Raw genomic sequence first — 22,969 nt, forward strand, 5'->3', positions numbered from 1 at the left:
GTCAGCAAACACCAAAGGCAGCGGCAGCTGAAAGGAGAAGAGGCAGCCCTGGCTTCTGCTGAAGGGCAGTCTGCTCTGCATCCTGGCACAGAGCCCCCGTCACAAAGGACAGGTTCTGCCCTGACTCAAGCCTGGGCGCCCCAAGAGCTGGGCAGCTGTCATTTCCCGCCCTGCCCAGCAGAAGCCCTGCCCTCCTCACCCTCAAGAACTCCTACTCCATCTCCATCTTTTTAAATCCTAACTGAAACCACACTTCCCGGAAACACGCAGCCAGGAAAGGAAGGGGCGGTGGTGGAATGTACTCTGAGAGGGGTAATCTTGAAACTCAAAAGGCCAATTAGAACTGGGGAAGATATTCGAAACACCTATGATGACATTTTAATGTTCTTAACATATAAAGAGCACTGCAACTAATTAAGAAAAAGACAAGCCCTGAAGCCCTCTCTTAATGGGTAAATTAAAGGCAATTCGGGCCCTGGCTGGTGTGACTCGGTTGGGTGGGTGTGGTACCATGCACCGAAAGGTTGCCAGATCCATTCCTAGTCAGGGCACATGCCCGGGCTGCAGGCTCAATCCCTACTAGGGGATATGCAGTAGGCAGCCGATCAAGGTGGTAGAGGCCAGGGCCCATGCATCCATGTTTCTCTCTCTCTCCCTCTCCCTCTCTCTTTCTCTCTCTCTCTGAAATAATCAATAACTTTTTTTAAAAAGCATTCAGTAAAAATAAATTCAAATAGGTAATAACTTTGAAATATCACAAATGCTATTTGAACCAAAGAAATTATTAAAGAGATTTGCATGATAATGCTTTATGTTAGCAGGATTAGTATAGGAAAACAAGCCCCCATACTCCCCTGATGGGAGGGTAAAGTTGGTACAGATTTTCAGGAGAGCAATTTGGGAAATGCAGCAAAGCCTTAAATACGTAAACCTCTGACACAGCAATGTCACTTCTGGTATTTACCCCCCAAAATAATTAAATATGTGGGCAAAGATTTAGACACCAGGATAATTCTAACAGTGACAGTATCATTTAGGTATCGACTATAAATATAAAACATTTGGTATATCGCCCTCACCGGTTTGGCTCAGTGGATAGAGTGTCAGCCTGCGGACTCAAGGGTCCCAGGTTCGATCCCAGTCAAGGGCATGTACCTTGGTTGTGGGCACATCCCCAGTGGAGGGTGTGCAGGAGGCAGCTGATCGATGTCTCTCTCTCATTGATATTTCCAACTCTCTATTCCTCTCCCTTCCTCTCTGTAAAAAATCAATAAAATATATTTTTTAAAAAGCATTTGGTATAACCTAAATATTCATCAATAGGAAGTTGTATAACTGAATTATGGTACACCCACACATTAAAATACTATGCAGGCATTTTTAAAAGGTGTGGAGAATACTGACTGACAGAGAAAAATGCCCGTGGTGTACTGCTGAGTGAAAATGTAAGTTGACAAACCTTTGAGAGAAGCTATTACTCTAGACTAGAGAGTCTAGAGAGAAAGGCAAGGGGTCTGGAGGCCTCTGGTGGGAGGGTGGGGCCCAAAGACTCCATTCCTTGACCTGGGTGATACATGTGGGTATGCCCTTCCTAATTTAGCCATTAAAGCAGGGTCTCTCAATGTGGGCACCATAATCATTGAGGCTGGATATTTCTTGTGGGAGGGGGCTATGCACTGCACGATGTTTAGCAGCATCCCTGGCCTCTACCCACTAGCTGCCAACGGTGGCAGCACGCGCCTGTGGGTACCACCACACTCCCTCCACACACACACCCAGTGATGACAACCCACAATGTCTCCAGACAATGCCAAACGTCCCCTAAAGAATGAAATCACCCCAGGTGAGAACCCCTGCATTAAAGCATACATTTGTATTCTAAGTCCTTTATTTGGGTCTTAAATTTCACAACTAAAATGGCTTTTTTTTTTTTAATGGGAAAGAAATCTTAGAGGGTATATGTCAAATTATTAAAAATTAATTCAAAGTGCCAGGGTTCAGGGCCATTTATTACTCTTGCCTCACACCCCTCTCTCGTATATCCTCTCATACACTGAGTGCATATTATGTTCTCAAAAAGGAAGCAGAAGGCTATTTTCAATGCTTTAAAGTCACCTCTAATGTTTAAAAAGCCAGGTTCAGAGAACCCAGTATCTCCTTAGCCCACCTTCCCTACAAAGGGGGGTCAGGTCTGCCCCTCAGTTGTCTCTCAGCCTTCAGGCAGTTCTAGGAGGTTCCCCCAGGCTCCTGTCTAAAGTCTAGAGACCTCCCAGGAGATAGAAGGGAGAAGACGGGGAGAAAGGAGTGGGGTTAGCTGGAGAGACATGGGGAGGGATGAGGGAGAGAGAAGAGACAGTAATGATTCAGTTTTCTGGCTTGTGGGCCCTGGGAAGCCAATAGAAATTCACCAAGTGGGGGTACAGGAGATCCGAACTTCAAGGAAATGAAAGTCTAAGCTTTGGGTTTTGTTCTTGGATGTATGGCCAACATCTGGAACATCACCCAGCCTATAGTAGGTGCTCAATAAATATGTGTTCAATGAACTAAATGCATGAATGGAGGGACATAATCACATTCCAGGACAGCACATGGGCAGGGCAGAAGAAAAGACAGATCACTAAATGCTACAAGAAATTAAGCTGCTCGTTCACGAAGACCATTCGTCAAAAGTACCTCTATAGCCCAGGACTCAAGGCAGCTTTAGTTAACTAATTAATTAGTACAGGAACAAAGGAATGACAAAGATTCATTAATCACCTCTACCCTGAAGCCTTGAGACAGGGAAACCAAAAAAGTACCCTCGGGGTGGGGCCTTCCAAAGCTCATAGTCTATTTTGGGAGGCAGGTCCTGAAATTACATCCGAGGCTGGAATGCTGGGGGAACAACTGCTTGGAAAGTGGGGCCAGCGAGGCCCATGCACTGGGGGCCCCGTGCGGGAGCCAAGCACAGAGCGAGGCTGGCTTCTCTGTGAGCAGGCCTAGTCCCATCTGAGATTCATCTGGGGGGGGTTGGGCTCAAGCGTTCTCAATCCCGACAGCACATCTGACATATCTGGAGTCTGTTTAGAATCACCTGTATCTGGGCCCCTCCTCCAAGAGAGAGGAGGGGACAGGGAGGCTGGCAGTGAATATTTTTAAAGTTCCCCAAGTCACTCTGACGTGCAGCCAGGTTGACTACCCCTGTCTAAGTGATCTTTAAGTTCTGGGTCCGCTTCTAACAGCCTCTCTCTTTAAGCATCAGCTCAGCCCCAAACTCCAGCATGAATTCCCCCTGGGAAACCAGGGTGGGAGGGGGGGAAAGAGAAGCCACATCGATTTCACCTTTCACATCTCCCACCAATTTCTCCCAAGGTGTGTTTCCAAAATGGAAATATTAGTAGGTGACCAATGCTGACTTTTGGAACCTCTATGGATGGGACCCAGGAATTTATCTTTCAGGCACAGGAAAGCGTGAAGACCACTGTCCCAGACTGTGTGATGGCCAGAGGCTGGACCGGAAAAGGCACAAACACTACAGAGCACCTGTCTGCACCCAGCCCTGGCATTCTGGTGCCCCGTTCGGAGGACAGGCCGCTGCTCTCAAGGAGTCACAGGGTCCTAAGTGCAGAGCTGAGAACTGCGCACAGACCTGCCGGACTGAATGGCTAGCAGACCTAACCAGGCGCTGTGCCTCCGGAGAGGAGGGACTAATGCTAGCCAGGGGAATCCTGGGTGCCTCCCTGGAGAAGGTGGTATTGCACTGGGGCTTTGAAAGACGAATGGACTCTGAGCAATCGGATATGTTATATTTTATATTTCAGTTTTGCTCGGGGCTTGTCAGCGCATCAATAGTAAGATGTTGTAAAGAGTGGCCCATGCAGAGATTAGGGGAGGACAGCAGCCATGCAGGCAGGGTACCTGGCCCAGAGCAACAACCAAGAGGAGGCCTCAATAGATTACCTATTAAGTCACCTACCTGACTCATGGGTACTGCCCACTCCAACACTGGTAGCTCCCTGCCACAACCGCAACCTGGACACATCATTTAACTTCCCCAGATTGCCATTTCCTTATCTGCAGAATGAGATTAGTAGCTACCAGAGACTGTTACAGAACCAGGGAAAGCCCAGCTGAGATAGCTCAGTGGTTGAGCATTGACCAATGAGCCAAGAGGTCACAGTTCGATTCCTGGTCAAGCCATATGCCCGGGTTGTGGGCTCGATCCCCAGTGTGGGGCGTGCAGGAGGTAGCCAATCAATGATTCTCTCTCATCATTGATGTTTCTATCTCTCCCTCTTCCTTCCTCTCTGATATCAATAAAAATATATTTTAAAAAAAGAACCAAGGAAAGAGAGCTGTGAACAGACCCAAAAGAGTTCCAAAGCATCTGAGAGAACTAGGCTGATGTGGGCCCTTAGCTCAGGGACCTTTGGGAACTTCTTTTCCAGCCAGTGGTGGCCTCATAATTTCTGCTCAGGAATGGCTTAGGCTAAGTCTGATGGACAAGAGAGAGCTAGGAACCTTGTCCTGAAGTTGCATTTCATAGTGGGCACCCAGGGATGTCACCAATTCATGAAAATAGCAGTTTTCTAAAATGTTTCAACTCACACTTCTCAAAAGAGAAATACAATGTAAATTACCCCATAACAAATAATTAAAGCTGCACATAGTTCTCACTTGGCCAAATCTATGGTTATTAGTATTTGTGGGTGCTTGGGGGGCAAATGGAGATCATGGGTCAGAGCTGAAAGTGCCCCCATTGTTTTCAAGCCTCATGAAAACACCAGCCATTTCTTCCTACAGAGCTGACCATCTTTTGTGATACATATATTTTTTTAATTCCACAAAACCACAGGATATGCATCCTGGTAAGTGGAAAACTCTCTCTCCTCTCCTTATTTATCTTTCTTTACAGAACAGGGGTCCTGACTCACAGCCATTGTTCCTTCTCTTAATTTTGACAGATCCTTCCTCTTCCCTTTCCCCTCCTAAGACACCTCCACCCATGGGAACGATTGCCTTAAAGTAGGGGGTTAAAGCTGCCTGGTAAGACGGGGGTTGTAAGTCCTTTGTTGCCCCAAACACAGAGGGGGTGGGGGTACTCTTATCTAAGCACCACATGTAGGTACTTAGGCTCTTTGAATAAAAAAAAAAAAAATCCCTGACAACCCTCAAAATCCTTGTATCAAGGCCATATCTAACCTAGTATGCTCCTTACTCCCAACTGAGACCTGGTAGATTCAATAAAGATAGGCCAATGAATGAATGAAATAAAGATTCAAAGCACACCAGTCTACAGGCACAGATAAGAGCTTGCACTTTATTCCCTCTGGGTATCGGGTAGTTGTGACCATAGCCCTGGCTGGTGTTTCTCAGTAGTTAGAGCGCCGGCCCCGAGCATCTAAGGGTCGCAGGTTTGATTCCCGGTCAAGGGCACGTACCTGGGTTGCAGGTTTGATTCCTGGCCCCAGTTGAGGTGCGTGTGGGAGGCAACCAATCAATGTGTCTCTCTCACATCAATGTTTCTCTCTCTCTCTCTCTCTCTCTCTCTCTCTCTCAAAAAAGCAATGAAAACATTTTTTTAAGTGGTAACTGTTGACATATTACAGCACATGCACTATTCCCAGATCTCAGAGCACAGTGGCAATGTGCTGTGTTTCATCCTCCTCGCCTCCTGCCTCCTGCGGAAGACAGGGCGGAGATGCCTGTCCTGCTGACAGAGGAAGAAAACTGTGGCTTGGACTCGGGTTAGTGCTGGAGCCGGGGCTGCAAACCCTGCGGTGCGTGCGGAGAGGCGGGTGGCGCGGGCGCGTGGGCGCGGTGGCCAAGGGGCTCTCACCTCGGAAAGTCAAGCTGGCGACCGGGTCGCTGCGGTCCTTCTTCACACTGGGGAGGTTGCTGGCCCTCACCAGCAGGCAGCACAGCATGGTTCTGGCGCCGGGGGGAGCGCAGAGGCGCGCGGGCGGGAGGGGAGCGGGCGCGCCAAGCCCAGACACCCACCGAAGGGGAGCTGTTGCCTTCGCCGCGCCTCAGCGGAGAAGTCCGAACGCCTGGGAGAGGCCTGGGGAGGACACCGGACACTGGCTGGGCGGACCCTCCCCACGGCGGGCGGGGCGGGACAGAGGGCAGGCGCGCGCCCGTGGGAGTCCCCGCCCGCGTCCGAGTGACAGCGCCTCTGACGCGGGAAGCACAGCTCTGCCGGGCAGCAGGCGGACGCACAAGCCGGCCTGGCTCGCGGGAGCCCCCAGCGACCGGGACGCCCCGCCCAACCAGGCTCCAGAACCCCGTGCGCTTCTCGGGGACTCCCCCCCACCCCCCACCCCCCACCCCCCCACCCCCGCCGCCCCAGCCAGGCTCCAGAACCCCGTGCGCCCCTCGGGGGACTCCCCGCCCAGCCAGGCTCCAGAACCCCGTGCGCCTCTCGGGGACTCCCCGCCCAGCCAGGCTCCAGAACCCCAGCGCCTCTCCGGGACTCCCCGCCCAGCCAGGCTGCAGAACCCCAGCGCCTCTCCGGGACTCCCCGCCCAGCCAGGCTCCAGAACCCCAGCGCCTCTCCGGGACTCCCCGCCCAGCCAGGCTCCGGAACCCCAGCGCCTCTCCGGGACTCCCCGCCCAGCCAGGCTCCGGAACCCCAGCGCCTCTCCGGGACTCCCCGCCCAGCCAGGCTCCAGAACCCCGTGCGCCTCTCCGGGACTCCCCGCCCAGCCAGGCTCCAGAACCCCGTGCGCCTCTCCGGGACTCCCCGCCCAGCCAGGCTCCGGAACCCCAGCGCCTCTCCGGGACTCCCCGCCCAGCCAGGCTCCGGAACCCCAGCGCCTCTGTGCGACTTGCCCGCTGCCGCGCAGGTGCTGCGCTCCCGCGGCCGGCAAGCCGAGTGCGCTGGGCGAATGGGGTCGCCGGAGAGATGAGCGAAGGCGCGGGAGGACCGGGAGACCCAGCCTCGGGGACCAAAGTGTGTCTGGGGGGAACTGCAACTTGGCGCGGGCGTCGAAGGAGCGCGTGGAGTTGCGAGCAACGGAGCACACTCTGCGCCGGGACCCCCAGCCTCCGTGCCGCGCATCGGCCCCGCCAGCCCCATTCCCGCGCTCGGAGCTCAGGCGGTCGGTCCGGCTGCTGGGAGCCCCGCGGCTCAGACTCCGAGGCCGAGCCCTCGAACCCGCCTCTGCTCCTTCTTCAGGGCAGCCGGGAGTCGCTCATCTCTGGGGCAGGGTTCTGCGTCCAAATTACATTGCGTCTCTGGAGTACAAGGGTCCACTGGCGCCACACACACACACACCCCAGCCATCTCCGGGCTCCCTGGCCCCCACCGTGGGGGAAACTGATTGTAGCGTGAGCCGTGGGTGACAGCTCTTAGCACGCTTTCCCGCATTACATCTGGTTCCTTTCCAGCTGATGAACTTGACCACAGGGGCCCTGGCTGCTCACCTCTGTACGCTTATACTCCTGCGCCTTGCACCGGACAGGTCCCCCTCCCGCCTCCCAGGTCCTCACTGAGCTCCTTTCTCAGCCTCAATTCAGTAACTAGTTCTCATTCTGCTGCACAAAGCCGCAGCGCCCTTTCTCCTCTCTTATTTTGAGGATCCAGCATTTTCATGTGGCGAAATCATAACCTGGTGGAATTCCCCTCTGCCCACTCCACCTCTGCACTAACCGCTCAGGGTGCTGGAGAATAACAGCTAACCTGCCTCCTGTCGCTGGATAGTGGTGACCCCTGACTCTGGTGGGCCCTCACTGCTGCTTAGCAATTATACCGTATTTCCAGGGTCTTCAGTCTCCCTCTCTCCTATTTCCCTTTTCTTACCCAAACCCACAACAACCCCACCGCCATCCCCACTCTGTTTACTTGCTATTTATACAGCAGAAAACTTCCTCAGGCTCCCAGCCTCCTGGCCCCGTGAGCCCTACTTTTTTTCCTAAAACATAGTTGGCATGCAATACGATAGTAGTTTCAGGTGTACAACATAGTAATTCAACATTTATATACCTTATGATGTGCTCACCATGATAAATCTAGTAACTATCACCATGCAACTTCTCCCTTCTCTTTACAGGGCCACCCTCATTCATCCCTTAAGCCTCAGCTTAAACATCACGCCCCCAGGAAGCCGTCTCTGACCTCCTGGTCTAGGCTGGTCCCTGTGGCAAACCACCGCACAGCAGCACTTTTCCTCCTTCGCACCGTCGCAATTGTAAGAATAACATGAGGGTAATTACCTGTTTGGTGTCTGGCTAGCAATAAGGGGACAGGCCCAGGCCGTCTCAGTCAGCCAGGCATTCCAGTGCATAGTAAGGGGCCCCCAGGGTTGGTGTGGTGGGCATTGTCCTGGGCTTCCCAGTGTTCCTTCCCTCCAAGATCAGGCTAAGCCAGTGGTTCTCAATAAGGATAGTACTGCCCCCTAGGGGGCGTTTCGGATATGATGATTTGGGATAGTTTTATTTTCACAATGATCCCTGGCTTGGCTCCTTGCCCCCACCACACCACACGTTGCCCTAGACCAGTGATGGCGAACCTATGACATGCGTGTCAGAGGTGACACGTGAACTCATTTTTTTGGTTGATTTTTCTGTGTTAAATGGCATTTAAATATATAAAATAAACATCAAAAATATAAATCTGTTTTACTATGGTTGCAAATATCAAAAAATTTCTATATGTGACACGGCACCAGAGTTAAGTTAGGGTTTTTCAAAATGCTGACACGCCGAGCTCAAAAGGTTCGCCATCACTGCCCTATACTGTGGAGAGCGGCTACAGTGTTTGGACAGGTTCAAGCCTTGGACTAACGAGAGGGCACAGTCCTCTCATGGCCACGTGCAAGTCCCAGCTTGGGGGGCAGAGCCCTCCCAGCACAATTATAGCCAACAGCTATAGTTGTGAGCTCGAACCTATGGTCCGAACACGTGGCCCCGCATGCCTGAGTGATGTGGGCTTGACAGAGTTCAGGTGCATGTAATTGAGTAAACTCAAAACCCATGAGAACGCTGTAAACATCTTGACCACGCCCTTGCTTTGCCTCGTGGAATCTGGCTATAAAATAAAGACAAGGCCTGTAATCCGTGGCACTATCACTAACTCTCCATCAGAGAGGACAGCGTCCCACCCAGACCCAGCTTTTATTCTCTTGTCTGTCTTTTCTCCATCCTTCACCGCCCCCGCTCAGGCTCACTGAACCTGGCTGAGCTGGCTTGGCACATAAGGCACCCTGGGGCTGAGTATGTCATGGCCGTGCTGGCTTGCCACACCGTACTTCTGCTGTCAGTCAGCACAGGAAGTCTGCAGGCGAACATTTCCAGTGAATCTTCCAAGGGACTTTTACAAACACTTGGCTTGTGTCCAAGGAGCAGGGGCTCCACACACCTGTTCTGTAAACCAGAAACGCAGCAGCTGGTGGCCTGGCTGCTGGACACTTCCTGAGGCTTCTTTTCCATCCCAACCTCCAACTTCCAGCCATGGCTGCTGTTCACTGCCCAGGACTCCTCCCTGATCAGACAGCTGCCTGTGCCCTGGGGGACATCATACCAGGGCCTAGTGCTCAAGGGGGCTTCCTCCCATGGGGACTTGTATCATGAATGCAGCTTTCATGGAGAGTGTGAGTGAGACCTCCACTGGTCCCCTTCCCATATGTTCTCTCCTTCTTCCACAGAAATTTTCCAAAGTTTTACGTGGACACATAGAAAGACTACATTTCCCAGCCTCCCTTGCAGCTAGCTGTGGTTATGAAAACAAGTGATGACCCATAGGATGTGAGCAGAAGGGATGTATGTAACTGCCTGGTTGTGTCCTAAGAGCAGTGATGGCGAACCTTTTGAGCTCGGCGTGTCAGCATTTTGAAAAACCCTAACTTAACTCTGGTGCCGTGTCACATATAGAAATTTTTTGATATTTGCAACCATAGTAAAACAAAGACTTATATTTTTGATATTTATTTTATATATTTAAATGCCATTTAACAAAGAAAAATCAACCAAAAAAATGAGTTCGCGTGTCACCTCTGACACGCGTATCATAGGTCGCCATCACTGCCTTATAGGGAAGGGGCATGCCTGCCCAAGTTACAATATAGATTGCGATGGTGAGCTGCCACCAACCATGCTGTCAGCATGGGGACAGCAGAGCAACAAGCCAGAAGGACCTGGGGCTCTTGACAGTCAGAACTTCACCAGCCAGGACTGCCTGCATATCAGCTGTTATGTGAGTGAGAGAGACATCGTTAGTTAGGGCTTGCTAACAGCCAGGTTTCATCCTACCAAAAGCCGCAGGTAAGAGCAGATCCCTGGCACCCCTGACAATGCCAGCCCCACTGTGAAGGTGATAGAGCTGACATAGGAGCCGCGTTGTATAGCAAAGGGGAGAAGGGACCTGTTTTGAAGCTGAGTTTGCACAGCAAACCGTTTTCACTTACGATGTCACGTTACCTTCAATGACATTTCATTGCTAATAGAAGTAAGGGGGCGGGGAACCGAAGCTCTCCCCCAGCGCCCCATCGATGCAGTCACGGATAGGTGCTGACTGATAATCCCACGTGAGAGAAGACTGGCTGCCTGTTTTCCAGAGAGCCTAGGACAAGAGGTCTCCAAAATTAAATGAAACACTGAACCTCGGATGCTCTCACTGGTGTCTCCTGGGGACACATCCAGTTCATAGCCCCGTTGTCTTTGACCAACACAATGTTTTAGAACAATATTGTACTCGAATTAAATATTAGGAGATTTCCCATATAGATCTGGACTTTAGCTTCTCTTGAAAAAATCAGAGACCATGGACCCAAAGTCTCTGCCTAACACTGATCATCTGACACCTGTGGCTGGAGCATTGCCCTTCTCAAGTCACCCCACTTGCCACCACTCACCCCATAGGCATGTGCTTTTCCTTCTGGCCTCATCTTAGTTATGCCACCTGCCAGGCTCCCATGGACATCTGAGTTTGTGACCCCTGTCCTCTTCTATCGCTCGTTGGGGCCCTACCTCCCTGACAGTCAAGGAAGAGGTACTCCTAACAGGGCCCCTTTTTGCTGTTGGAGTTGGGCCAGCTGGCCTGCTCGGGCTCAGGTCTCCGGTTTTCCCCCAAAGCCTGACATTAGGTGTGCAAGAAGCAAACAATCCTTGCCCTTCTGCTCAACACCACTGACCATGAGGTGAACACTGCATGTGAGTTCACAGGATTCCTCGGGGCACATTTGCCAAAGTCCAAAACCTTCAAGGAAGATGGATGATCCAATGCATCCGTCTGCCCTCTCCCCTCACATTCATTGAAGAATATGTGTGCATGTATATCCCAATCTATTCAACCAGGGGGGCTGAAGGGCACCTGCGTGTCCACCAGGGCGTAAAATGCACGCACGGGAAGCAGTGATCCTGGCTACAGCCATGATTATGTTTCTGCCTGGGAAGCACCGGCTCATAGTTCCAGGCTTCCGTCCAGTCCACCTTTTTCTAGCTGTGTGACCTGAGGCATGTGACTTGCCCTTTCAGAGTCTGTTTCCCCTTCTGTGAAATCAAGAGAATGACAGTTTCACACAGGTGTTTGGGAGGATCGAACCAAACACTAGCACAGTGCCTGGTGCACAGTCGGGGTAAAATAGATGTTAGAGCTCTTCCTGCTAACACTCATTCTAATGAACCAATCTGGAAAGAGACAGGCACGCAGGAAGTAGAGAAAGAGAGTGAGTCGGCCTGGGGAGAGGGACTGAGGTTTGGGGGCCCTGTCACCGGAGAGATATTTGTTCCAAGAAAGTCCTAGCACCATGGGGAGGGCCACGGGCAGCCATCACGCAGATAAACAACTGCCTTTGGCTCAGAAGGGGCTGCTCCAGGAGGGGCAGCCAGTGGAGACAGGACCAGAGTCTGGGGACGCACTCACGACTTGGCCCATTATTCCCACTCTGGTAGGATAGTGGATGGACAAACAGAGCTGATGGTACGACTGACAAGGCAAAAAAGACAGTGCAAGGCTTCTCGGACGTGTGCAGTAATTAGAATGTATACAATACATGTTAACTATAATAATTATTGTTATACTAAATATATATAATAGTAATAATAGTTAACATGTGTTGAGTGCCAAGCACTATTCAAAGTGCTTTATATGGAGAAACACGAACTCTTCAGAACCATTCTGAAGCAGGTACTATTATTATCAACACTTCACAAGTGAGGAGACTGAGACACAGCGTGGTTAAATAATTGGCTTAAAGACACATAGCTGGAAAGCAGAACTATTCAAAATCCAAGACCTCGGGCAGTCTGGGTCCAGAGTCAATGCTCTCAGCTACCATCTTTCTCTCCCTCTTGTTTGATGCTCTTGTCCCACTGGAATGTGACCAAGGCTACCAGCTATCTGCCCTCCTGAGCCCCTCCACCCAACTTCATACTGGACTGGCTAAGCTTGGAACCCAAGGTTACACTGCCCCCTTCTGGATGCCCCAGAGTACCTGCCTTACCCATTGCAGGCTGCCCTCCTCAGTGCCCTATGCCCATGATCCTGCTTATCAGACCCTGAACAGCCACCAGGGTCTGCCAGAGCCCTGTGAGATGGCCTGGCATGAGGTTAATGCCTAGAGGGGGCATTCTGGACCAACTGATGACTGAATAGTCCCATGAGACCCAGAGAAGGTGATACAGAAGAGCGGAGACCCCTCTGAGTAAGAAAGAATCCTCTAGACCAGAGAGCAAGAGTGAGGCTGTCTGTGCTTGGGAAAGATAGGGACTGAGTGGCAGTATAGACAGTGAGTGAGCTACGGCAGGATGTGAGCAGGCAACCTCAGATGGAGACTAGGCTCCAGGGCGTGAGCCAGACCTGGATTCAAATCCTGCCCCTCCGCCCTAGCCGGTTTGGTTCAATGGATAAAGTGTTGGCCCCCAAACAGAAGGGTTCCTACCTTGGTTACAGGCTCTATCCCCAGCCCTGGTCAGGGCATGTGTGGGAAGCAACCAATCAATGTGTCTCTCTCACATTGATGTTTCCCTCTCTGTCTCTCCCCTTCCCTTCCAATCTCTCTAAAAATCAATTTAAAAAAATATCCTCTGGTGAAGATTAATGAAAAAAAATTTCCTGCCCCTCCCCCTTTACTTCTTGACTCTTGTAAATCAGAGCTAAGACTAGAGGGAGATGGTAGAGTGGGTAAAGACAAGAGCTCTGGAGCCAGATCCTGTGGCCTTGCATCCCAACTCCACTACTTACTAGTATATAACATAACCTCTTTGTGCCTCAGTTTTCTCATCTGTAAAATGGGGGTGATGATAGTTGCTACCAAATATGGTTGCCAGAAGGATTACGCATTTACATATATGTACTTTGATAAATTTAACTGGAATGTGATACAGCTCATAATACATAAGTTCAATTTAGAACAGTGGCAAGCAGCTAATAAGTATAACATCAGTTAAATATGCCTTTTTCATAGGATTGTTGGGAGGGTTTAAAGAAACAGCATCTGAAAATAGTACCTTGTTCATGCTTAACGAATACCCATCCTCTCTCCTTGGGATTAATACATTTTTAAAATCAGAATCCTCCATCTTTTGGTCATTTGTATTACACTGTTCCCTGCAGCCTTGCACTCCCCCATGTTTGGCATTCCAAGTACAGTCCTCCCCTGTGCTGGCTGTGGGTTTGCCCAGGGGTAGGCAGCACATGTTATGCTTTCCAAAGCACTTTCTTATCTGTGAGCCATGGATGCTGATAAGAGAGGGACTGATGGCCCTAACTGGTTTGGCTCAGTGGATAGAGCGTCAGCCTGCGGACTGAAAGGTCCCAGGTTTGATTCCGGTCAAGGGCATGTACGTGGTTGCGGGCACATCCCCAGTAGGGGGTATGCAGGAGGCAGATGATCGATGTTTCTCTCTCATCGATGTTTCTAACTCTCTATCCCTCTTCCTTCCTCTCTGTAAAAAATCAACAAAATATATTTTTTAAAAAGAGAGAGACGGATGACGGAAGTGGGGTCACTGTGTGACCTTTGCCAGGCCCCTGCACTTCTCTGGGCCACTTTACTCGTCTGTGAAGGAGAATAATATCCCTGCCCTTTGACCTGCCGACAAAAGAATGTCCAGCCTTAAGGAAAATTCTTGTAAGAGTTTGAGCCAAACTATGAGGACTGCAGAGAAGCAAAATCTCAACGGATTGAGAAAATATTCCAGATAAAGTCCGTTTTACAGCTACAGACAAATCTCATTTCTCAAATGTCTCCCATCTGGATGGAACAATTCAGTTCTCCACCAAGTTGTTCACAGAAAAAAATGTCTCAGTTGTCGAACCAAACTTCGGTTTTTGAACTGACAACCGTATCCGCTTGACAAGAGGCGTTTCTCAGGCAACAAACAAAGGAGAGAAGATTTTTGTTGCTAGCAAAATTAACAATTAGCACAATTTTAAAATATAAAAAAAGCCATCTAGAGTGCTAACGTTGCTAAGAGTGTGAACGAAACAATGATCACAGACAGTTGAAGAGGTAGAAAAGCTGTTGTTGATTTGGAAAAGCAGTTAGCCAGTGACAGCCATTTTCGGAGGCGGTGATATAGGAACAAGCAAAGAGGCTACATGCTGACCTGGAAGACATTCCTGGACCGAATGCTTAAAGTGACTTTGTTTAAGGCTAGTAGGGGGTGGTTTGATAAATTTAAGAAAAGAAGTGTTTATTTACAGATTAAACAGTACATTAGACAAGTACTGTATATAAGAAAGGTTAAAACAGGGAATCCTTTGGGGGTCTGGAACGGATTAATTCAATTTACATTATTTCTAATGGGAAAAAAATGATTCGGTTTTTGGAATAAATTGAGTTTGAGAACCAAGGTTCCACCGTGTTTTATACATTATTTATACATTATAATCAAAGGAGGAGCCTTCAGGAGGGTCGCCTGAAGTTCATTGGGGGTAGATTAGGGAGGCAGGAGAAAGCAAAGGGGGGGGATCTCTAGGACTGGATAAAGAGTGCAAGGGAGAGATACACACTCTTATTACATTGTGGGTCCACGATAGTTAACATTTACAGCACGTAGAGATGGTTGCGCCCTGAGGGGTTGTGAAAAGGAGACTGCTTTGACATTTCAAAGGTATGTTACCTTAGATACAAAAAGACATAGACAGGCCCCCTTGAGGTAAAGACTGACCTTAGCCAAGGAAGTTCATGCCTGGGACGTGACTGTGCCATGACCCACTTTCAGTCAGGAATTTTTATGTTCATACCATTCCATGTGGTTACTTTCGGTCTCTGAGTTTGTAAGGGCTCCATGCTGGCCTCCCCTGAGCTCGTCGGGTTTAGTTTGTGGACCTTTTTGGTCCACAGGCCTCACAAAGCTGTTGTGAGCAGGAAATGGATGTATGGGTGCATGGGGGAGACAAGGTGTCATGTGGGATATTATCATCTGGGAGTCAAACCTGAAGAGCCTGGGGAGGCCAGGGGAGGGCCAGCCGGTGAGCAAGGCTTCCCAGAAGGGTGTTTGATCTGGGTAGTGTGTCCCTGAGACCAGCGCCTTCCCTGCAATCAGTCACCAACCTGGCCCTGGCAGGGAGAAGGAGGCCCCGCAGGCCTGAATGCCGCAGGGAGGCCAAATTTGGACATGGGCTAAGAGGTTGGCCAGTGCAGGAGGTGGAATGTGGCCAGGGCTGTGGGAGGGAGGGCCTGCATTCCCAGTGACTGCCTGACAGTGACTGTGATGACTTCAAGTGGGGGTTCCAGCCAGCCCCCGCCACAGGCTGAGGGCCCCCACAGTCAGCACAGAGAACGTTCTTTCTCCCCAGGGAAAGGGGAGCCCACATCGAGGAGCCAAGCAGCAAAAACAGGCAGGATCACACACTGACATCAGGCAGATGGGGGGAGGGGCTCAGTCAGAGATAGGGATGTGGATGGAGGATGGGAAAGACTGTTCCACAGACAGCGCTTGAGGCTGAAATAATGACGAGAGCAGCCAACCCCAGCAGTACTTCCTGTGGGTGAAGTACTTCTGGGTTAGAAAGTGCTTCCCCATTCATTATTCATTCCTTCCTTTCCCCTGCGAGGGTTCTGAGCCTGCCTGGGTAGGGGGACCAGGGCGGTCATAAAGTGTGAGGCAGTGTGTGTGTAGGGGGGATACTGGAAGGTGGGGGTGTGATCAGGGAAGGTGGAGGAAAATCTGCACCCCAGAGGAGACAAGACCCCTAAGAACAGAGGCAGGAGCTCAGGGTGGGCTCTCTTAGGGTTCATCTGTGCACTGGACCGACCGCTCCAGATGCTGTGCACAAAGCCTGCTCAGCCCTTGGGGGAGAGACGGTGATGGGGGAGAGGTGCCGGAGGGAGAGGCAGCTGCTTAATGCACAGGGCGCCTGTCCTCCCTCCACAGCCTGAGAATATCCTCCCTCCCCTCAGCCACAGGGACATTGTCAGGACACAGCGTGTTCCCTGGAGCTGTACCACACGGAGCCCAGGGCTGCTCCCCTCAGCCAGGCTACAAGCTTGGGCCATGCAGGTGAGAAAACAGAGGGAATGTGGAGGCCCCCATTCATGCCCTTGCCCTTCCCCTGGAAACACCTTGCTAAAGCTCGTTTCCAGAGGCAGCTGTGGGAAACGGGGGAACAGGCCAAAGTGGCACGTTAGGAAAAACACACAGCTGGAGTGTCACCTCCAAACACAGCTGGAGGGTCACCTCTAATGCCCCCTCTGTCCCTCCTCCTGGTCTAGGCTGCTTTCCTGGCCGCAGGCCCAGGAGTATGTGTGTGTGTGTGTGTGTGTGTGTGTGTGTGTGTGTGCTGTTGTGACCACATGCCTGTGTCCTTTTAGTGTCCCTACTCCAGTGATGGCGAACCTTTTAAGCTCGTCATGTCAGCATTTTGAAAAACCCTAACTTAACTCTGGTGCCGTGTCACATATAGAAATTTTTTGATATTTGCAACCATAGTAAAACAAAGACTTATTGAAGTATGGTACCTCTTTGCTTTGTTTAACAATGGACAGGTTATTTTGATTTTCTGAATTATACAAATCATCCCATTCGATTAAATGCCTTATTGATTGTAATGTGAATATCCCATGGGTTGTGGTCATACTGGTCTTAGAAAGCACATTTTCCTTTACCTGGGGAAGACAGCACAGTTATCCCAAGGTCAGAGGGCTCCAGTTAAGTACCCTTGTTGACTCAGAGTTCCAGAGACCCAAAACTGTAATTTAGATAACATGCCTAAGTTTAACCCAGGTTCCTCATTCCAGACCCGAGGGCTCTAGATAATGTGTTTCTGTCAATTCAGTGACTCTGAGACCCAAAACTATAATTACCTTTGTGATTTTTTTGCCTATATAACCCTGGAGCTGTGACCATCTTGTTACTATGAGATTTGGGAAAGCAAAATGGCCCCTCATAGTCCCGGATTGCAATAAATGTGACTCTTTAATTCGACTTCTTAAGGCGTCCTTCTGTGATTCCCGGGGTACATTACAACATTATATTTTTGATATTTGTTTTATATATTTAAATGCCATTTAACAAAGAAAAATCAACCAAAAAAATGAGTTCGCGTGTCATAGGTTCGCCATCACTGCCCTACTCCTTGGAGCACTGCAGGTGTCACATGCACTGGCAGGTGTGCAGGTGTGTGGGAGCATGTGTGCACATGGGCACCTGGGAGCAGGGATTTCCAGGAGCTCATGAAACTGAAAGGGACCGGCTGATACTCTGAGTTCCAGGTGCCTGGGACGTAGCCCCCTCTCTAGGGAGACGGGGATGACTGTAATGGAGGCTGAGGGAATGCGCAGGTACCTCTCACACTCCTGCCCCTGGTCCTTCTCCCACAGTTTGTCTCCAAACCCAAAGACCCGGCTGTGTAGCCGCAGTTCTGGCTTGGCCCCTAAGGGTGGAGAGGAAGCTGACCCAGCCCAGCCTTCACCTCCAGAAGGAAAGTCCTCAGACCCACGTGGAGATCATCCCGTGGGGGATCCCAATCTGACAGGGGAGCAGGCCCCCTGCTCGGTAGCCCCCATCTGCTGACGGAGATACCACCCCCAGGCTCACCCCCACAGGCTCCCTCCCGTCTCGGGGTAGGGGAAGAAAGTCCTTAGAGGTGGTGCTGGTGACAGTTGTTCCTGCTGCTAAATTTTCCCCATCCAGTGCCCAAAGCCAAGGTAGTGCCCCCTGGGCTGGTGGGCGGTGCCGCTGCCCCAGTGGCTGCTGGCCTGCCCGCCTGGCCTGTGACTGAGACCAAAGGCCTCGGCCTGGGCCCCGCGAGGAGAGCTGAGTTATAAATAGGCCTGGACCCAGCCTTCCGGGGAGAGCTGGGGAGCCGGACAGCACAGTGCTTCGCAGCCCACGGCGCAGAGAGACCTGTGCTAAGAGATGCCGTCTGTGGAAAGAGACACTGGCCCCCCCTCCAGGCCCACCTCAGCCCCAACCTGGGCTCAGCTTCCATCGGAGAAGCGCAGCTCAGCCGCCTCTCCCTCCCTGCCGTTTCCCTTTGAGTCCCCAGGACATGCTTCTTTGCAGCCCCCAGAGTCAGCCTGGCCGGGGCGGTGAGTCTCGCGGGTCATGGAGGGCCGCGGCGTCCCCTGCCCGACCCCCACCTCCTGCCGGCCGGGATCGCAGACCCCTCCTACCTGCAAACACCGCCGAGCAGTAGGCATCGCTGATGTCGGTGTCCGGGGTTCGCACATTCTCGGCGTAGAGGATGAAGACCCTCAGCATGACTGGCACGAGTTAGGGCCCTGGCCCCGGGGCGGGGCGCGGAGAGGGCCGGGGAAGGGCGCGGCGAGGGTGCCTCCCTGGAGAGCGCGGCTCAGAGCACTGGCTCGCTTCGCAGACCTGCCCGAAAGAGGAGCAGCCGGCCGGGCGGCCCCGAGGGGCGGCCTTCCGTCCCCCTCCCGCGGCGCTGCCCCGCCGCTCAGCGCGCCCTGGGGGGGCTCGCGGGCCTCTGCTCTTCCTCCACCTTCGCCGTCCTCCCGGGCTCGGCTGGGCTGTAATTCAATGCTCCGGCCGCGGACTCTCCCGATGACACGGCATTTTGCACCTGGCCGCGCGGACACGGGCTGGGCGGCGGCCGCGGTGGCCCGGCTGGACCTGCGCTCCCGGCGGGCGCTGTGAGCAGCCAGCTCTCCCTCCTGGACCCGCCCCTGACCTCCCACCTCCGGCCGAGCGCGGAGCTGAGCTGCCGCCTCCTCCGGGCCCAGGGATGCCAGCACTCACTCCCGCACCGAGCCGAGCCGCCGGGACCGCCCTGGGCCGCAGCGAGATCCGGGGCCAAGCTGGGAGCAGGCGCTGGGCTGAGGAATTTCATTGACAAGAAGCGCCGGCTGCCGGTAAAAAAACTTTGCTCCCTCGTTTCTGGTTGTAAAAGCAACACATGCTATTTTTCACACACACACACACACACACACACACACACACACACACACACACGCAAGAAATCTCTGAGTCTAGGAAAAAAATAGCATTCACATTTGGATTTTTACCAATCCAGGCTTTTCCTGTGAATGTACGTATATATGCGTGGAAGTTACATTATTTATTATATATCTGAGATCTTGTCCTGCTATTTCATGTAACATTTTCTCACATCATTAAAAATCCTTCATTCACAAATTTCTCAGGAACTACCTGATTTTCTACCATTGGAATGGACTAGATTTGCAAAGCTTTCTCCTGTTGCTACACTCTTAGGCTCTTCCCAGTTTCTCACTATTGTAATAGTGAGAAGTAATTTTTATATGGCAAATAAAAAAATGTTATATTGATTGGATTATAAAACTTGGATTAGAAAAAAACAAAACTTATCTCAGTCCCCTTCTGCTAGTTCCTCAGATTGGATTCCTAGCCCTGGAGAAGGACATGCCTTTTTTTAGGTCCCAGTACCTATTGCTAAGCTGCCTTCCGGGAGGGAGCCGTGCAGATCCGCAGGCCCAGCAGTTGGGTGACTCACCTTCTAAAGAGAGCTACGTGGATGCTTGCGCAGCTGTCAGCAAAACTTCTCCTCCATCTGCCCCTCCAGGGCAGGAAGGGTCAGCGGCTGGCAGGGCTGGTTTGGAGGTACCAGGAGGGGGAAACATTCCCCCAAGGTCTGTAATTTTTCAAAAATCATCACCTGAGAATTTCTATTGCTTTTTAGAGAGTGAAGAGAGAGGGAGATACAGAGAGAGAAACATTGATGTGAGAGAGACACATTGATTGGTTGGTTGCCTCCCAGAGCAGGGCCAGGATCAAGCTTGCAACCAAGGTAGGAGGCAAGTGCCCTTGAGCGGAATCAAACCTGGGACCCTTCAGTCCATAGGCCCACGCTCTATCCACTGAGCCAAGCCAGCTAAGGGGGGTCTGTAATTTTAAGATCAGGATAGCAAACATTTCCTGTGGTCACTTAGGCTTTTGTTGCAATCTGTGCCTCCTCTTTTATTTGTCTCTAGCACAATATGTGATGGGGGAGAGGAAAAGGGAGGGGGTAAATGTAATCATTCATTTGACAGGTATGTATCAAGTCCTACAACATGCCAAGCACCATTCTAGGGGTCGGAGACTCAATGGCGAGGACAAGTAACATGGTCACTGTTATGGGCTGAATTGTGGCCCCCTAAAATCCAGATGTTGAAGCCCTTAACCCCAGTTAGGAATGTGACGGTATTTGAAGGTATGGCCTTTAAATGGTGACTACGTCGTTAAAACAAGGCTGTTTGAGTGGGTTCTAATTCAAAGAATTTGGACACACAAAGAGACACCATAAATGTGCTCACACAGAGGAAAGACCATGTGGACACAGTGAGCCATGGAGAGAAGCCTCAGAAGAAACCAAACCTGCCAACCAACAACTTGATCTTAAATGTCTAGCCTCCAGGCAGTGCGACAATAAATCTCTATTGCTTAAGTCACCCAGTGTGTGAGCTTTTGTTATGGCAGCTTGAGAAAACCAATACAGCCCCTGACTTCAAGAAGTTTCCACTTCAGTAGAGGAAACTGGTATCTATGAAATAACCAAGGCAATCACGACCATTACAAACCTGTATGTGTAATAAGGACAGAAAATGGGTGGGTGTGAGAGCAGATAGCAGGGACCCGGGGACACTGACAGCTATTGGAGATGAGATCAGAAGGCCAATTTGGAGTTCACTGGACAAGACTGAGGTTGGACCAGAGAGGACAAGTGTGTTCTAAAGAGAAGGAAGGGAGTGCTCTGGGTCAAGGCCCCGGGAAGAGTGCGGAAAGAACATCGTGACTACAGTGCAGATTGGGAGGGTGGAGGAGGTGAGGCTGGAGAGCAGCGGTTTTCAACCCTTTTCATCTCATGGCACGCATAAACTAATCACTAAAATGCTGTGGCACAACAAAAAATATATTTTGGTCGATCTGACAAAAAAATAGGCACAATTTTGATTTATTCACACCAGACAGCTATTGTTATGTTGGCTGTCTTTTTTTTTTTTTTTTTTAATTTGACAATCTAAGGGAAAAGAGGTCAGTGTCCCTAACTAAATAGGTATTGCGTGTTTTAAAAATTCTTGTGACACCCTGATTGAAAATCGCTGCTATAGAGAACCAGCGGGGCCTATGGGAAGGTACCCAAGGCCTGCTAAGTCCATAGGAATAATAAGAACCAACTTACTTTTCAAAAGCTCCCTCTGGCTGCTTTTTTGGAGAATGAAGTAAAAGAGGCCAGAGTAGAGGTGAGGAGACCAGTTAGAAGCTACAGCAGAGGGTCAAGGTGAGACGTGATGATGACTTGTCCTGGGATGGGGAAAGTGGGATGGAGCTAATAGAGCTGCAGGGAGTATGAGGGGCATTCTGCAGACCAGGTGGAGTAGATCAAATATCTTGCTGCTTCACTTGGCCATTATGTGTTGCTGGATAAAGTGATTGACTAATTGATTCATTCACTCATTCATTTAACCAAGATTTATAGGGTGCTTTGTGGCAGAAGTTTGTCAGATTCAAGTTTTAGAGAAAGGTACCAAGTAGGGAGTCAAATTTAATTTCATTGGGAAGAAGGGCAAGGTCCTGTTGATCTAGGGAAAGCCCAAATTATAGTCTATTTTTTTAAAAAAATACATTTTTTATTGATTTCAGAGAGGAAAGAAGAGGGAGGGAGAGAGAGAGAGAAACAGCACTGATGAGTGAGAATCATTGATCACTGCCTCCTGCATGCCCGGGTTGGGGTTCAATCCCCAGAAGGGGGCATGCAGGAGGCAGCAATCAATGATCAATGGAACCTAACAGTGACCTCTTGGTTCATAAGTCAATGCTCAACCACTGAGCCACACCATTCAGGCTGACCTATTTTTAAAGTACAGTTTGACTCTATTCAGATGCATAAAGTAATATGAACCTGCTCTAAGGCAGAGCTAAAATTGGATCTAAGAAGCACGTAGCTGTTTGCAAATATGGTGTGACTAAAGTGGTTTGAAAAGAACCAGTCTTCTTTATAAGTTAAGTATCCCCCTCACAACTTCTCTGCATCACTTATTCACATGGTAGGTTCTCTTCAAATTCTTCATGCACAGAGCCCCATCTGTTCAGAAATGAGCCCCAGTGAGAAGGCACCTGATTTCATTCCTCTATATGTAGGACGTGTTTGGGGTGTCTTCTCTACTTAAAAGAACCACGGTCTCTGAGACCACCCTGGCAGCAGGAAAAGAAATCTGAGTCAAGCTGAACCAATCTGACGATCTCTCCCAGGAATCTGGAATTGAGTCTGAGAGCTGCTAGCCTATGTTTGGTTGGAGCTGCGATGAATAAAACTGGGGGCTCAGCGGAGCCACATGCATGAAATGGAGAATGTTCTGCAGTCAGAGAAAATGAGATCATAAGCAGGAGATGGGGTGGAAGGAACAGAGAGAAAGGTTGTTCCTGGATCCCATTCCTCATGAGTCTATGAATTCTGAGAGATGGCCTTGAGGGTGGTGGTCATTTGGGGCTCTCAGCTTTCTCCCTCCCCTTCATAAAACACCTTCTCCCCACTCCCTGTGAGCAGTTTTTGGGAGCAGAGGTGCCTGCCTCTCTCTATGGAAGTTTCAGAGAGCCAGGGCCCTGTCCCCATCACTGTGCAGCA

General features: G+C 50.6%; 1 protein-coding gene across 20 annotated transcripts in view; it reads right to left on the minus strand.

Annotated features, from left to right (window-relative positions):
• Nucleotides 1-19,057, minus strand: part of DYSF (dysferlin) — a 198,668-nt gene extending 179,611 nt beyond the window's left edge. For 7 of the 20 annotated variants that reach the window (XM_036334166.1, XM_036334163.1, XM_036334165.1 and 4 more), the window contains exon 1: nt 5,819-5,906. In XM_036334166.1, the coding sequence (XP_036190059.1) occupies nt 5,819-5,906 (88 nt within the window). Of the gene's footprint in view, nt 1-5,818; nt 6,138-18,539 lie in introns of those variants that run through there. The other 13 variants (XM_036334167.1, XM_036334161.1, XM_036334164.1 and 10 more) reach the window with 4 other exon arrangements.
• Between the last annotated feature and the right edge of the window lie 3,912 nt (nt 19,058-22,969).

This window comes from Myotis myotis, unplaced genomic scaffold, assembly GCF_014108235.1.
Source record: "Myotis myotis isolate mMyoMyo1 unplaced genomic scaffold, mMyoMyo1.p scaffold_m19_p_14, whole genome shotgun sequence".
Lineage (NCBI taxonomy): Eukaryota > Metazoa > Chordata > Mammalia > Chiroptera > Vespertilionidae > Myotis > Myotis myotis.